The sequence below is a fragment of the Mytilus edulis genome, chromosome 10, assembly GCF_963676685.1.
Source record: "Mytilus edulis chromosome 10, xbMytEdul2.2, whole genome shotgun sequence".
Taxonomy (NCBI): domain Eukaryota; kingdom Metazoa; phylum Mollusca; class Bivalvia; order Mytilida; family Mytilidae; genus Mytilus; species Mytilus edulis.
In genome coordinates this window covers 6,798,111-6,817,136 of record NC_092353.1, presented here as the reverse complement: position 1 = coordinate 6,817,136, position 19,026 = coordinate 6,798,111, and the positions used below count along the sequence as shown (strand labels likewise).

Genomic DNA, 19,026 nt, shown 5'->3' with positions numbered 1-19,026 from the left:
CTATCTGGATTTTTCTCACTGTGAATTCTTTTAGGCCATTTACTGTACTTCATTTTGATTTGTTTTGAGTTATTTGAATTATCAAGAAATGATTGACAAACAGAAGGTTTTTTTTCGAAATCAAATTAAGAATCTAAAACTTACAAATTTTGAATGTTTAGACACACATTTTTAATAATGTTTTTTTCTATTCGTAGTAACTGATATGTGTCGAGCTAGTTTTGCAATTGAACAGATAGGTGAATCAAAATATGGAAATGAAAATTTTGATCATGTTACCCTTCGTGCAAGTTCACAGGAAAATAATTGTACATGCCTGGTATTTATCGAAAACCAAAGTTTAGAAACCTCTCAAATGTATATTCAACCATATCGAGAGTTAAACAGTTCAGCACCAAAAGAAGCAGGATGTGGAATGGAGCTATATCTCGACTTTTATAAGATGGAAACATTACAGCCAAATCAAAATATGTTTCCAATAGGATGTACATCCGGACAAACAACTCGTTCTTTAGTGTTTAATAAAAACAGTGTGCTGAGATTTACATCGACAGTTAGTACTGGAATTTTAACCACAGGATACTGTATCGATATACAAAGAGGTAACTTTATTTTGATATACGTATTTCATAACTGCGTTAGTTAACGAAGCATCACATTTTTTATAGTACAGAGTTTTGTGACTGACCAGTCTGTGTAGTTTGCATCAAGAAATATGACCTTGTTTATTAATTCCAATACGATAATTTTATCACGCATCATAACGTAATACACAATGTAGTTCAAGGGTAGGTTTGAAATTATCGTATAAGATGTTTTTCATTATAATAACAAGACTTAATACAGAATCGTGTTAGTAATTAGACAATCAGCTGTACTATCTAGCTATGTTGGTATTTCTTCTGAATCAAACTGTAAAACAAACACATCGTGTACGTTTAGTTGCTTTAAACTTAAATCTTACGAATGATATAATTAACCGACCAGAATAACAAATACATTGTAAAACATCATGACCAAATACATTAATGTTGGATTAAAACACCGTGACACGTCTTATAGCAATGCAAATTTACACTCAGCAAAACAGTCATATCTGGATACTTAGAAAACCTGACAACGTAAATGGTAAACAATAATCTAAGACGTGATAAAAATGTCCTTAGTTAGTTTAGACACAGACACATCGTACAGATCAACCTATTTATGATGGGGTCCATAAAAGTTAAGTTTCGTTTTTAATCTGCCTTCCTCATAACTTTGTTGGAGCAGTTTTTGCGTAAGGAGTACACTCCTTTATATGAAGGCCTTATAGTATGTACATGCTCACGCATAATGTATCAACTGAGATATATAATCACCATACGATGGGGCAGACTGTATGTTACTGCTGAGAAATGGAAATTGATAATTGGGAAGTTGAAATCGTCCTGTTTGTCATAGATTTTAGTGTGAAGTCGTCAATATGTGTCAATATTGAGGAAAAGATCAAGGTACGAAGCAGTCCTCCTAGTAGCTGTAGTATCCTTAACTTCATGTTCACTGGGATATAGGAGATGCAACTATTGGCTGAACTATAGGTTATTCACTGATAGGCCATCATCAATATATTTGAAATTAAAATTAAAGAAATTTGCATGGTGCTATTTCTTTTTGTCTTTAAAAAGGTTCTGAATGAATTATGCTTTATACGAATACAAAAATACGCCAGACGCGCGTTCCGTATACTTAAGACTCATCAGTGACGGTTAGAAGATCACCCCAAGATTTTGGTGGGGTTAGTGATGCTTAGTCTTTAGTTTTCTTTGTTGTGTCTTCTGTACTATCCTTTGTCTGTTTTTCTTTTTCTTTTTTAGCCATGGCGTTGTCAATTTATTTTCGATCTATGAATTTGAATAAAATTGAGAAAGACAATGGGGAATGTATCAAAGCGACAACAACCCGACCATAGAGCAGACAATAGCCGAAGGCCAATAATGGGTCTTCAATGTAGCGAGAACGAATATTAATGTCTCTTTGGTATCTTGAGCCCCTCTTTTAAGATCAAAATAGTCGTGGTAAAAGACCGAACCTATTTTTTTGAGAAAGCTAAGATCCGTGTACATTTAAAAATATTTTACGTAGATATATTTTAGTTTATGGTGGCTGAATTCAGTGATATTCGTTCATTTACAATCCAATTTTACCAGAACCTGAATTATGAATGAAAGTTTTATTAAGATCTGTATTCTGAAATGCAACAACATTTTATCTGATTTATTTGTATGTTTGTTCTGAGTTCTTTAGCCAGTTGTGTTGTTTGTTGGGATATTAACACAATGTTGCTGCTTGATTCAAACTATTGTCACGATAACAAATTATATTTGTTTAACATGTTTAAGTTGCTCACCCAGTTTTGTGCATATTAGAGATTAATTAACAGCTGTCATGTAAGTGGAGGCGTGTGTTCACACATCGTGGTCCATACATACTGGAATTTTATACGACTGTTATACAATTGAGAGGTTAAGGTAGCTAAAGCCAGGGTCAATCCACCATTTTTTAAATAAGAAACATGCCTGTACCAAGTCAGTAATATAACAGTTGTTGTCCATTCTTTCGGTTGGTTTTAGCTTTTGATTTTTTAGTTTAGAATTTTTGTGGTTTTACTTTTTTACCTAGCATTAAAATCAGGCTCAATCAGCCACTTTTTTTCTGCAAGATGCCAGAACTTATTCAGGAATATGACAGTTATTCCCCTTGTGTTCAATTGGTTAATATTGTTTATTATCTTAATAGAATTAAGGTTTTATGGACTACACATTTTTAAATTACCTTGAATTTCAGTTTTTGCTATTTTTGTAAGTTGACAATGAGTGTCGGTTGAGAACAAAACTTTACGACAAAAGAGATGATTTCAGCTTCCCAGTTGTGACCTTTTTTAAACCAAGAGTTCCAAACGGTAAAGTTAAAATCATAACTTCGTAATTTTTACGGACGCCTTCACAAATGATTGACCGTTGTGGAAGATCTGTTTCCCAGATAATATCGGATATGTTTCTTATGTCGTAACTACATTCCCGTTCCCTTTTCACAAATGTGACCTACCCAAATAAACGATTACCTGCATTGTTATAACATGAGCAACACGACGGGTGCCACATGCTGAGCGGGATCTGCTTGCCTTCGGGAGATCCCACCCGATTTTTATTGGGTTCGCGTTGCTGTTGTACCCCTATTTATGACATCTATGCCTATTGTGTCTGTTTGTATTGTTCACCAATCGTTGTCAGTATAATGGAATTAAATGCGACTGTCATACAAGTGAGGGGTTTAGCGTTTTAAAACCAGGTTCAATCTATCATTATCTTCATATGATAATGACTGCACAAGTCAGCAATATGACAGTTGTTATCCATTCGCTTAATGAGTTTGAACGTTTAATTTTTCCATTTGATTAGGAACTTTCCATTTTGAATTTTCCTCAAAGTTCAGTATTTTTATGATCTAACTTGTGATTGAGGTTGGAGCTGGCATGTCAGTAACAACTGCTAGTTGCATTTTGTTAATTTATGTATCTATGCAAATTTGCATTGTTTCTTTTGTTCACTATTCTGACATAGGACTCGGACTTCTTTTAATATGAGTTTAACTGTGTTTATAACTGTGGGTGTATTTTTTTTACATTAGCTAGAGATATAGTGGGAGGGTTGAGATCTCCCGTTACATTTTCTCGTCTGTACCATGACATGAGTATATGGTCTTTGTAAGTCCAGAGTGTGTTTCAATTTCAGTTCATCTATATGTTTAAAAGTTAAGTATGTCGTCTATGTTCACTAATCAAGTACACGTTTTTATTCAGGGGCTACCTTAACCCCACTTCCGGATGAGGCCTTTTCTCCCTGTGTGGAAGATATGTTGGTCGGTTTCAGCTGTGTTATGGCTGTCTCTATGAAACAATCCATGTTTATATTCTCATTTTTATAAATATTTAACCAACAATTTGTACTTTCCTTCAGTGTGTAATTGTCTACTTTGTCTTAAACTCCTTACTTCGCTTGGCGTTTTAAAATTTTGATTATTCACTAATGATTCTTTTGTAGAAGAAACACGGGTGCACCGCAAATATTGAAATTCAATCCTTATATCTATAATGAGTTTATATGCTGCTTAATATATATTTTGTAAATAAGAAATATGAAGATTTCAGCTTTAAAAAGTTATAAAAAACTTATGTGTAACCTTAATATAACTAAATTTGTATTCTTTTCAAACGGGATGTATAACGACAAATCCACGTTTATTTTTTTGTTCTATAAAGAGGTCAACTCCCAACTAATCTACTGCCTACATTTATATTTGAAATTGCACAAGTCTGTCTTCTTTGAATGTCATTGAAGTTAACATAATAAATCTATGGGATGTGTTAAAGTCGATTATAATCTCTGATGCATTTTTTTTAATTATTGATTGTTTTTGGCTTTTGACTAGCTGTCATTAACTGCGAGTACGCTTAAATCGTACTTTCTTGTGTATTTGACCTATTGATACTATTTGTTATGTGTTTTTGTTATTTTTTTAAAAATGTTTGCTTATTCAGGGTTATATCTCGTCAATATACCAGCTTTGATAAGTGTTTGGTATGACTTTAAATTTTTACTTCCTCGTACTATGAACAACAAAATTACTTTTCCTGTAAAGATATTTCTTTTCTCCTTTCGACAATTTTTTTTTCGTTTACCTGTGTATATTGTTGTGTTTGGCAGCTTTTTGTTCAAGGTTATAGTAATTAAAATTGTTTAATATCTAACTATTAATGGTATTGTCTTTATTTTATTGAATTTGTATCATAGATCAAATGTATTCGTTCAGTGTATGTTCACTTGTGTTAATAAGTCTTTTGACTAAGTGAAGCCATTTCAATTGATATTGTATGTCGTTCTATATATGATGTGATGTTACACTATTGTTTCAGATAAAGGTAAAGGTTGGTTTTTATTGAAAAATTTAAACCCGAAGCATTTTGTTTGCACTTGTCCTAAGTCAGGAATCTGATGTCCCGTTGTTGTCTTTTGGTGATGTGGTTCATCAGAGTTTATCGTTTCTCTTATTTTTTTTTTTAGATTAGACCGTTGGTTTTCACATTTGAATGGTTTACACAATTCATTTTAGGCTCCCGCTATAGCTGGCTGTTCGGTGTGAGCCAAGGCTTCGTGTTAAAGATCGTGCTTTGACCTATAATGGTTTACTTTAAAAATTGTGACTTGGAAGGAGAGTTGTCTCATTGGGACTCATATCATATCTTCCTATATCTATTAATATTTTGTTTGAATATAAATGTTGATGCGATTTGAATCCTATCACTTCCACAACAAATTACAGTGTATTCTATTTGGATAAAAAAAGGAGTTTCTATATAAAAAGATGCAAAATATATTACAAGGTTATTAATTTGCACATTTGGTTGAGAATAGATAATATATAAAAATGCTAGAATCAAAACAAATAAAACCATTTGAGAAGGAAAATTATTCAAAAAATCATTATATCATTTCAGTACATGTAAATGGTCAAAATGGCACCCTTAAAATTGTCTGTGATGAACCTGGTAGAATTCCATTGCTGAACTTACCAACAACACAGTATCCAGATTATCCCACTGGTCAGCCATCATCTGGTTCATCTTCCAATAAGATAAAAGGTAAATCTCATACATAGAATGTTTTCCCTTGTATTATGAACATACAAATCGTCTATATTTGATTCGTCAAATGGCAATAGATGTAATTGTAAGCAAAAATTGGTAATCATTACATGGCAGGATGCGACATTTAATCAAATTGTGATAATATTTGTACAATAAAGAACAGTATAACAAAGATGATAACTACCATTCATTTACCTGTTTTGCCTGAAGAGACAATTCATTTATTGTTTAAATGTTACTTATGTAAATAGTTTACTTCTACGAGTATTTGGTTTCAGCTTAACTGACTAAACATTATGTTGGATATAGTTTCATTAGGAATCATATATATGTCTTTTATTGAACACCTAAGATAAGATAAGATTATATCTGATCAACGAAAACACGATTAATGTTTGGATAGAAAATTAATTATTGGGAGACAACTACATGTACAACTTTGTGCATCTACTACTCATTTACATTTGTCCTTGTGGAGAATATACCAGGATTATAATTTAATACGCCAGACGTTCGTCTACATAAGACTCATCAGTGACGCTCAGATCAAAATAGGTAAAAAGCCAAACAAGTACAAAGTTGAAGAGCATTGAGGACCCAAAATTCAAAAAAGTTGTGCCGAATTCGGCTAAGGTAATCTATTCCTGGGATAAGCAAATCCTATTTTTTTCGAAAAATTCAAAGTTTCGTAACCGAAAATTTATAACAATGACCATATATTGATATTAATGTCAACACCGAAGTGCTGACTACTGTGCTGGTGATACCCTCAGGGACGAAACATCCACCCATGAACGTCATTGTAGTATGTCTTTTTATCTACCTATATCCAGAAATTATTCTAAAACTGTTTGTACATTTTAAGTGCATTTACAATGATATATATCACATCGAAACTTTTCTGAGATACTAATACAATAGTATGTCACAATAATAAAAGTTAGAATGTAAATGGGGAATGTGTCAAAGAGACAACAACCCGACCATAGAGAAGACAACGACAGAAGGTCAACAACAGGTCTTCAATGCAGCGAGAAATTCCCGCACCCGGAGGCGTCCTTCAGCTGGCCCCTAAACAAACATATATACTAGTTCAGTGATAATGAACGCCATACTAAACTCCAAATTGTACACAAGAAACTAAAATTAAAAATAATACAAGACTAACAAAGGCCAGAGGCTCCTGACTTGGGACAGGCGATGACCAATTTCTAATTTGTACTGTTTCCTTTCAGATGAATCAACACTATACATAGCAGTTGGAGGAAGTGCTGGTGGGCTATTGATAATAGTAGTGATTTTATTGATTATATTCTACAGAAGGTAAATGCTGAATCTATTATAATTCATTAAATTCTGTTTGAATATATTTCGTACGTGAAAGGAGTAAAATATAAGGAAGTATAAATAATTATTTTGATATCTTCACAGAGTTTTCTTTTGTGTAAACGTTTATGAATTATTTTATCGTAAAAAATGGAGAGAAAAAACCAAACAAAAGTTTAAAATTGCTGAGGCGCTTTTCCGGATTTAATTTAATTTAATCAAACATATCACATTCACCCAAAGCAAAAAGGGTTCAGATTCAAGTAAAACATACGTATAAAGTTTACTCCACTATACAAATATATAACAATACAAATTGAGCGTGCGTATGCATTATATAATATAAACAACATAAATATAAGTAAACTATACTGAAAAAAGGAAAGGGAATGCAAAAATCTAAGAGATTAGTATGATGATGATAATGATAATGATGTGCGTTTTACCTACGTTGTTACTATACTACGACGAATCGTTTTGATCTCTTTATAAAATTAAATACTTGTTTAACAAGTTGCGCATTTTAATTATAGGAAAGAGTTTCTTTTCCGAAAACCATTTATTTTAAGTCCAAACTGTAACCTTCGGAAGGTATTTAATTTAATCAGGAAACAATAAAGCCAAATATTTGAAAGTCAAGGATTTATATATATAAAAAAAAAAGAGAACGAGTAAAGTGATAAAAATGGACAAAAAATAAACTTCGTTTTCTTAATAGCTATCAAATTTTCAATATGTATAACGTTTATGCGGGAGGTTTGGCATGCCACAAAACCAGGTTCAAACCACCATTTATTTTCTTAAAATGTCCTGTAACAATTCAGGAAAATGGACATTAGTGTACGTTGTTCTCCTCTTGTGTTTGATGCGTTTCCCTCGGTTTTGGTTTGTTACCCCGATTTTGTTTTTTGTCCATGGATTTATGAGTTTGAACAGCGGTATACTACTGTTGCCTTTTTTATATTATAGTTCGTTTCTATGTGTGTTACATTTTAATGTTGTGTTTCCGTTGTGTAATAGTTCTCTTATATTTGATGTGTTCCCCTCAGTTTTAGTTTGTTACCCGGATTTGTTTTTTTCTCAATCGATTAATGAATATTGAACAGCGGTATACTACTGTTGCCTTCATTTATGTATACAATTTTCATGTCATTCTAGGAAGTTTTCTGCCGAAAACATAAAGAATCCAGAAACAAGTAAACCAGATACAACTTCTACAAATGAACATGATGATCCTGATTACAACGGATTAAAATACAACATGTTATATGTATCAGCTGACCATCAAGAATCATTGGAGGGAGACTATCACACTGTGGACAACAATCAAGAATCTTTGCATAAGAATGTTTCGGAACACGATATAAACTATAGTACTGTTGATGATTTAGCCAGCACCTCGTTTAATACGATCCCTACACGCGAAGAAAACATTCACAAAGGACTAGGATATGAACATTTGGAAGGTAAAGAGTTAGCAAAAAGAGAGCAGAATATTTCACAAGAAGGGAACGGTAATACATATGCAGTTGTAGACAAAAGACGGATCACAGGACATAATTATAACAAAAAGGCTGCATTGTCTCCAGTATATGCTGTTGTAGACAAAACTTGAAAACTAAAAAAGAAGGAAAACAAGCAATCATAATTGAACATAATTTTTTATTACTAATAAAACATACAGTTAGTAAACTTTTTTTTTGATTACCTGCATAGACATCAAAAGAGCAATTGTGTTTTTCGATTGTACCCGATAGCCAATAGAATGATATATCATATATGATTGTTGATCTCATATACATGTAACGACTTCAAAAGTCCGCAATTCCATTCGGTCCTTTGTTATATAAGTAAACTGAAAATAATGTCAGAGAAATGGTAAATAGTAATTAAGTAAATTAATAAAACAAATGTTTGGGATAGGTCAATGAGATTACACAACGTGGTTGTTAGAAATAAATGTGTCGTTCGTACAAGTCTCCCTTTTTGTCTAATATGACGTTTTTCGAAAAATAACACATAATATTAAAAATAAACAAGTTAGCAATCAACTTGACAATGGAAAAAAATATGACGGTACAAGGTCATAATTTAAAAAAAAAACAACATGAAAATGTGAGCGCTAGTTCCCATTTTGTCAACACTACATACAACACATCTAGAAAATGACTGCATAGTTTTCGGGAGCACCTTCAATACAGTTGTATTTTGTGGGTTCTTGTTGCTCAGAATATTTGTTCTGTTTAGTGTTGTAGACTGATGTTTGGCTGATTGGATTTTACGTTTTTTTCCAATTAAGTTGTCAATCTTTCTTCGTCGTATAGGTAAACATATAAAAATGTTTTTTTGTGTATCTTCAGTCTCTATTTTACTTCGATATGTGATAAAAACATATGGTTAGTCTTGCATCGAAACAAACAAAATATAATATTATAAATGAATTCAAAGATCAGGAGGGACTTTACATGTATCTATTAATTAATGTTGAACTAGGAGATAATGTCTATTTTCTTATAAATATATATGCATCAAATATAGTAAAAACAAAGAAGTGCCTTCTTTAAAAAAGTGAAAATACTAATAATTCTGAGCTACTTTCACAGATAAATAATATATCCGACCATTTAGATCAATTTTACCTTGACAAAAACTAAAGGAGCTCAAATAAGGTCAAGAGCAAAATGGATAGAAGAAGGTGAAAAAATACTGCTTTTTTTTGAATTTATAAAAATCAAGACAAATAAATAAAACTATAATAAAATTGTATGACAATAACGGCAATATTATAACAGATCAAACAGAAATCTTAAAAGAGGAAGTAAAATTTTATGAAAACTATACAAACCACCAAATCCAGACAAATTACTACTAAAGAGTATATTCAAAATACTAAAATAGAAAAAAACTCTCAGATAAAGATAGTTATAGTTTAGAAGGGCTAGTGACATCAGAGGAAATAACAGAAGCAGTGTTTAAAATAAAACTTAATAAAGCACCAGGTTTAGATGGACTTAATGTAGAATTCTATAAATTTGGGCCCCAAATTCAAAAGATATTAACCAAAGTATATAATGAGTCATATAACAAGAAACGTTTGACAAATTCTCAAAAAAAAAAGTACAATTTCATTGTTCTTTAAAAAGAATGATCCAAAATCTCTGAATAACTATCGGCCAATAACTTCATTAAATGTAGATGTTTAAATTCTGCTTATACACTCGCACAAAGACTAAAAAAAAACTTCTACACAATATTGTTAATGCCGACCAAAAGGGCTATCTAAAAAATAGATACATTAGTTTTAATATAAGACAAATACAAGATGTCATTGATTATGCTGAAAACGTCAACGTAGAAGGAGCAATTTTATTTCTAGATTTTTCAAAAGTTTTTAATTCAATTGAATGGTTTAAATGATACAAACATTAACAAAATTTGGATTTAAAAAAGTATTTTATACACTGGGTTGAGACTTTATAAAATGGTATATCAAGGTGCATTGTAAATAATGGGTGGATATAAAACCCCTTTCAGATCTGTCGTGGAATTCGACAAGGATGTCTGTTGTACCCTTAGATTTTTGTACTAGCGGTGGAGGTACTAGCATGCAGAATTAGATCTGAGAAAAATATCAAAGGGTTCAAAATTAAATTAAATGGAGTAGACTGTAGTATAAAAATATGTCAATTGGCTGACGACACAACCTTATTTTCAAAATCCAAAAAGGAAATATCTTTAGTCATGAACTTAATAGAAACATTTGGCTCATTCTCAGGATTAAAATTAAATAGAACTAAAACTGAAGGAATTTGGCTAGGGAGACTTAAACATACTACAGATAATTTCGAAAGAATCAATTGGACGAAAGAACCTTTAAAATGTTTAGGCATTTATTTTGGCTATAATAAAGAAAACTGTAAAAAAAAACTAAATTGTCAAAAACAAGCTCATAAAATTAAAAAAATTAAAAAGATGTGGTCAAAAAGAAAACTAAGCATGCTAGGTAGAATAACTGTAGTCAAGTCTCTTATACTGCTAAATATAACATATATAGCAAGCAATATGAAATTACCAAAAGATTTTATACAAAACATTAAAACTATGATATATAACTATATATGGAATGAGAAAAGAGATATGATTAAAAGAGATCCTTTGTCGCAAAATTATACGGAAGGGGGATTAAAAATGATTTGTATAGATACTTATATTTCAACCATTCAACTAAAATGGATAAAACAATTATTGTTTGAAGAAATTGGAAGACAATTCCAAAATATTTTTTGAATAAGTTTGGAGATAATTTTTTAATATTCAAGATGAATATAGCTAATATAAATATTACTGAAAAAAAATATTATAAAACAAATCCCGGAGTTTTATCTGCAGTTACTAAAGACCTGGATAAAAGCAAAAGAAAAAACTATACGAAAGCCTACAATGTTTTGGTAAATAAGGAAACAAATAATATGGGGCAATAAATATATTAACATCAACAATAAATGTTTACTGTTTAACAACTGGATACAAAGCAACATTCTGGTTATAAATGATTGTTTAGATAAAGATAGAAATATATCCTCAGAAATCATATAAGTAAACTAAAAAATAAGGAAAACTGGATAGCTGAGCTTACAAAACTGAAGAAAGCTATTCCAAAACAGTGCACCAATATCATCAAAAACTCACCTTCTAAACATACTCAGGTCAATATAAATATAAAAGAAAATCTGAACAAAAAACTATTAAAACCCTGATTAACCATGACATTTATAACTTCTTACTTGAAACAAACGAAATGCAAACACCTATTCGTTTTTTAAAATGGAAATCATATTTTACACTAGAAAACACTGATCTAGCATATGAAACATTAAAAATTTATTTTTACATTTTTAGATGATAATTGACATAAAATATTTAGATGGAAACTACTTCATCATATACTTCCCTGTAATCAATTATTTAAACAATGGCATATAGTAGAAACAGATATATGCTTACACTGTAAACAAATAGAGAATTAGGAACACTTCTTCCTCAAATGTTCATATTTTTAATCATTCTGGGGAAAAAGTACAACAAATTCTTCAGAAATTAAATATTGGAAGACATGTTATTAATCTGAAAAGTATAGCTTTGGGATATAAAATACACCATAAAGATTACTATGAACTAAATTTACTTTTAACTATTATCAGTTACATAATATATAAAATACAGTATATGTCTGACAAAAAAATAAAAGTCATACAACCACTTAAAATATTGTAATATTTTAATGTTTTGTAAATATTGACCTCTAGTTAGTTTGGCTTTATAACTGTTTATTTTGTGTACAGAGAAAATTAATGACGCAAGGCTAATTTGACAAGTTGCTAGTTTATTATCTACAGTTAAAGTTGAACTGTCAGATGTGATTAAGACCAGAAACGATGTCCTGGTGTGTAGGATTATCAAATTAGCTATGCCTATTTGTTTGTCTAGAGATGAAGTGATTAAACTCTATGATAAGGGCAGTTGGTCAAGAGACTGATACTGTAAGGATGTGTATACCTTGAAGTCTTGAATCATTAGATTCTGGAGGACTTGTATTCAAAGTTTATATGTTTAAACTTGGTAGCTAACTTTGTCAATGTGTCGGAAGTAATGTACATTTGTTAATAAACATGATAAACTTGTATATATAAATATCGTATTATTTAGTTACTGGGAATTTACCACAGGATATATTGTCGTGCCATAGATGGCTATGTCGGTCCGTCTGTGTCGGTGTTGACCTTCCCTCGATCACGTTACAATATTAAGACAAGAGATCAGAACTTTTATTGAAATAAGAAACTTTTAAGGATATAAAATTGACAAACTATTAAAGCAATTTAATGAACTGAATGTTTGACTAGGATAATTATCGGCATTCCCATGTTAACCAACTGTGCCTCTCTTGTCTTAGAAGATTCCTTTACCAGACCAGGCTGATTCCATAAAGGAACTTTTTATGGAGAAAGACCATTTAATAGTATGAAATTCAAAACAGTGTAGCTGTGGCCATTGATTAACCCATCAAAATCATCCATTGACTGGGACAATTTACGTGAACGTTTGTCTGTAACAACCACTGTTCATGACGTACCTACGATAGACATTTAAACTGTGGGGTCAACAAAGGTTTCTTAACGCCTTTAATTATAAAATAATTCGAAAAATTAATCAGGAATAACCTTTGTGTTTTGATTTATATAATTGATATAAATCAAAATATCGTGTTATTTCTGATTAATTTTTCGAATTACTTTATTTAGGTGTTGAGAACCTTTGGTGACCCCATAGTTTAAGTGTCTTTAAAAAGTACATAGTGAGCATTGGTCGTTACATACAAACGTTCACCTAAATTGTCCCAGTCAATGAATGATTTTAATGTGTCAATCAATGGCCACAGCTACACTGTTTTGAATTTCATACTAGTTATAGTTATAAATTGTAACTCGTAATAATACAGAAACAGCTCTAAAATTCTGATAACGTGATGATATATGGAATTTTCATATCGAACAAAAACGTTTTTCTCGGAGTTCATTATTTTTGTTATTTTACTTTCCATCTAATAAAAGTTCAAGTAAAAAGCATGTTCAATCGACATAGCCGTAGTTTATTTTAGATGTTTCTGAAAAATGACCTCAAAGAGTTTGAACATTTTTATTTGCATTCTGAATTTTCCAAAAGATACAATGAGATGTTGTATGAGACAACACTCTATCCAAATTACAATTAGTAAAAAGTTAATCGTTATAGATTGTTGCCATGGTTCACTCCGAACAGCAAGCCATAAATGGCTTAAAAAATACTAATGTCAAACAATTCAAACAGAAAAACTAATGGTATAATTTATAGGCAAAAGCGAGAAATGCTTAAAACTTACGATCCTCGTCAACAAGTGACAACAACTGAATTAGGACAGGTAAAACATCAAATGCAAATGCCCATTTTATTAGGTGTATGATATTTGTTTTTAGGTAATGAGACAAACTGGTATATAAGATAGAAAAAAAACAAGACTTTAAACTGATTCAAGACCATCGATATGAGCATGCAAATTATCAAGTTCTTTCTTTCAACGAAGTTTGGAGACTCGAAAAGTAATTATTTCCACTATTTTAAAAGACTGTATTTGAACAGTTTATTACCAGATTTTTGATTGCACCATTTGTTAGTAAAAATATGCAGTTTAGAGGACAAAATACATGTAATTTGTAAGTACTCTTGTGCAGCCTTGGAAACCAGTACATAGTTTGAATTTTCATGTTATTTGATTTTGAGTTTAGAAAGATTACTACAAGTTTATATTCCATGGAGATTTGACAATTTAGGTCGTGGTGGTATGAAATGAATACTTAACGTCGGTTCTTAAGAATGAAAATATGAACAGTATGACACTATAACTCTTTTTCCTATGTCAACCGGGAAATCATGAAATTCGTAGACCATCAAATATCAGAATAGTTCATCCCGTCTCGCTTTCAAACATTATTCCACAAGTTGTTCTCAAACTGAACCTATATTTTACTATTTAACTATGGCTGGTAAAACATATGAAAGAATAATAATGAACTATAGAGGATTCAACAAAAAAAATGATGAAATAAATTGGATGCAATCCCCATACATAACGAATTAAATAATATGTTTTATTACACAAAGGCATCTACTGATCATTTCAAGGTTTCTAATATATGCCACCTTAACAACAAAGCAAACCTTCATTGTTGTATCATCACTGTTACTCATGTTACTGGTAAGTGTTCTTCTAATTATATTTTTTATCTGTTTACGAATTACCTTACTACATACACTTAATGAACTTATTGTCAACTAAAATTATGGAGTTAATTTTTTGGGGACTTTTAAAAATTATTTTTATATTTTACTTCAATAGCGTGCTTTTGATGATCCCTTACTTTTAAATCTGCACTGCAGTTCTAATATCAACCTGCTTTTCAATACTTTTTTGTAAAACATATCCATAGATGTGTATATTTTGTAATTTATTGTTGATTGCTCAGTAGATGGCAGAAAAAAATCGGTCTACTAAAAAAAAATGAAATAGGTGAGAACATTAAAATGAGCATTGTGTCAACTAGAAAAGTCAATCTTATGATAAAAGTACAAAAAAGTCTATAAAAACTAAGGAGATGGGGTATGAGTGTTAATATGACAACTATCTTCCAAAGTTCAAATGAAGTGGATTGAAACAACAGAAGAATATTTAGTAATGACAAAAACCCATACCGCATGGTCGTCTGAAAAAGGCCCCGCCGTGAAAATATCAAACAATTCAATTCAAAAAAACTAACAGACATAAGAAAGAAAACAAGAATAAAAAACATGAACCAACGACAATCACAGGATTACAGTCTTTTACTGTTACACCACTGTCCAGGTGAGGGGGAGGTTGGGATCTCGCTAACATGTTCAACCCCGGCTCGTTCTGAATGTTCGTTTATTTATTTTTTGTAATGTAATTAGGCCGTTAGTTTTTTGGTTTGAATTGTTTCACATTTCTGATGTCTAGGTATTTTAATGCTGTCTATGCGGTATGGACTTTGCTCAATGTTGAAGGCCGTACACTGACCTAAATCTGTTAATGTACATGTATGTGTCGTGAAAGCACTTGTGCAGAGTTGTCTCATTGGTACAAACTCTTTTTTTATTATGACTTCAGACAGACACATAAAAAATGTGATGAGTCTAACTATGTTTGTGGGCCCAACATATTTGCATTAAGATATAAGATAATGTGGTATTAATACCAATAAGACAATTCTCCATCCTAGTCACAATTGTAAAAGTAAACCATTATAGGACCATGTACGGCCTTCAACACTAAGCATTGGCTCACACTGAATTGCAAGTTATAAATGGCCTAAAATATTTACTTCGGTAAAACTATTCAAACAGGAAACCCTACGGTCTAATCAATATAAAAGCAATAAACACTTATAAACCACAACAACAAACAATAGCCACTGAACGAAAGGATCCAGACTTAGGATAGTTGGAAACAAATGCAGAGGGTTTAAACGTTTTAACAAGCTCCAACTTTAACCCTAACCTGTAACAATTGTGTAACATCTCAATAAAGAAATACACAATATAAAATAGCAATTGTAATGGATTAACTCAATCAAAAAACATATTAACAAATAGAAGTAAACATACACTGACTGTATAAATGTGATCTATGACAAAGCCGGGCTCCAAAGTTATTGTGAAACTGCCTATTCTAGAGGTTGCGTGAATCAGATGTGGAAACTAAAAAATTCCAAAGATCTTTTAGATTATACATACAATCTAAGACTCTCTCATCTTGCAATGGTATTAAAACATTTGACTTTTCTACACTTTACACAAGTAATTTCCATTCCAAACTAAAAGACAAATTGAAAGAATTGGTATTACTTTGTTTCTTTAAAAAGAATGGCGAACGTAGATACAAGTATCTTGTCTTGGGGAGGGATAAATCCTACTTTGTAAAGAATTACTCTGATTCAAACAAAAAATTATATGAAACTGACATTATCAACATGCTTGATTTCTTGATTGACAACATGTTTGTTACGTTTTGATGACTTGAAACATAAGTTTGCTTGTTTGAATTGTTTCAAATTTTTCATTGTGATATGAACATAACAATTGTTTAACGTGCTTTTATTACGCGTTTTATCTATATTCAAACATACACAACGCATAAGTCAGCTAATGTTACTACACTTTTAACAACTACAAAACCCAGTATAGATTACCTAGACCAAATGAGAATGTTTGCTATTAATAAAACACAATGGAATAACATATACACCTTTTGCATTTTAATTAAAAGTGTAGAGCAAATCTTTGTGACCTCTTCAAAAATAAAAACAAGTATAACAAACCAAAACAAATGTGTAATAAATCTCTACCAACCAAAGAAAACACATTTATATTTGCAGAGCAAACCATATTGACCTGTACAATAGTAAACGTATTCTAACATGTATAAAACATGCTCGCCGATAATTACAAAAATGAATCATTATAAGGTAAAGCAAGCCATGTTGATCTCTACCAATGCAATGAGTATGTTTCTTTACTTATTATATTTAAATCAATTGTGAAAATTATCAAATCATATATAATTTTAAAAGCATTGGCTAATGGAACCCTTCAGCTGGCAGCTGCAGATGTTGCAGCTCCAATTCTGAATCCGTTATAAAATTTTTTGTCTAAACCTACAAATTCTAACAAACTTTTTTATGAAGAACTGAAAAAGGTTTTCCACATTTAAATCAAGACAAGGACCGTGTGGAAAATAATGTAATCTTATATATTCCCCCTAGATTGAACTGGAAAGAGATAATTCTCATGACGTTCAGCTATATATAATGTCATACATTCCTGATTATTATGTATGCAAACATTCATAGTAAGTATTATGTTGCTCACATGACCATTTACTCTTTAAAATTTATATCTTCCTTTTGAAATTCAGACTCATATATTCGACTGCTGGTTCCCCAAAACGTAAGGAACAAAAATAAGTTAAAGACATCATAGATTTGAACAAAACTTAATTATAAATGCCAACTTTTGCTTTTGGTAATGTCTTAACTTATTTTACAAGAATATCATTATGCATTGGCAAATGTGTATCAACATAATGTCTCAACTGTTTTGTACCTTTCAACAACAAAATTGTCTGAAGGTCCTGAAGAGACTTAATTTCATGTACAGAAACTGATGACTGATATGTATGATTCAATTATAGTTGGTATAACATTTTGAATAAATAAATGTGAAATAAAATTAACAGCCATGACATGAGAAGATGGAAATAGTATAACTCATGCAAAACATTTCTGACAAAAATTGGAATTCTCACTTTACATTCTGTTATATGATGACGCAGTAGCGTCAGATAATAATGAAATAACAAGCTTATTAGTCATAGATGCAAACATTGAGGTAGAATGGCCACATGAGTTGGAGTTCACAAAGTAGAGGCGCAATCTGATGAGCTGCCTAAATGGTAAAAGAGTCACAAATAACGTTTGTTTTGCTAGGATTATGTTGAGCTCTCAAATCACAACAAGCACTTATCCTTCAATCAATTCGTAATATTCGTTTACAGAAATATGTTTTTTTTAATAATTTCAGCAACAACGGAATTATCTGTTTAATACGTTTTTTGTTGATTTGCCACAACCAAATATATATCAATAATTAAAACAATTGGGAAATGTTCTTTCACTTGAAATTCTACCTCGCTCTGCTCGTCCGAATTTTAATTTTAATCTCTAAATGCAATAGGCTATAAACAAGACAAACACAGATATAGGATTAATTACTCGCAGTAACTTATTTTTTTTTCGTCTTGCGATACAATTTTTTATTTTACTTTATTGTTTCTTCGATTCAAACAACATATATTCATGACATATAACAATGTTCCTCTTTCGCATCGTTTTTCCTCGGATAATACCTTCAACACCTGTACGTACACTAAACAGCAGCAACTGTATTTATACCAATGTTACCAAATTCAATTCGATGTAACTGCAAGCACTTTCGATACTAATACAATCAAATGCCAACTTTATATTTAAGAAATAATTCATAGAAGCCATAGATTTGTTGGAAATTTACACATGGCCTGGGCCGTGATATTCGAATTTTATCCTGAGCGTTAGCGAGGGATAAAATTAACGAATATCACGGCCCAGGCCATGTGTAAATTTACAACAAATCTATGGCTTCCATGAATTATTTCGATTCTAATAGGACAAATACGATCATTAAAAAACTGAAGCGATGATGGGTATACCGTGTGTGTGGCTGTTCTATTTTACCCACTGTTCGATAAATGTAAAACAAATCTAATAAACCTGCATGAATGATTTCTTAACTAACCGCTAGAAAAAATGTGATTAGTTTTTTTACTTCTCAGTAAACCCAACATTTGCAATTTTAGATTTGCATTT

At 31.2% G+C, this 19,026-nt stretch overlaps 1 protein-coding gene across 1 annotated transcript; it reads left to right on the top strand.

The window, feature by feature from the left end:
• The first annotated feature begins 201 nt into the window (after positions 1-201).
• On the top strand, positions 202-8,683 carry LOC139492328 (uncharacterized). The gene is made up of 4 exons (XM_071280541.1): positions 202-602; positions 5,537-5,680; positions 6,922-7,009; positions 8,171-8,683. Exons 1-4 carry the CDS (start codon positions 206-208, stop codon positions 8,625-8,627), a joined length of 1,086 nt encoding a protein of 361 aa, XP_071136642.1. The 5' UTR covers positions 202-205; the 3' UTR covers positions 8,628-8,683.
• The last annotated feature ends 10,343 nt before the right edge of the window (positions 8,684-19,026 follow it).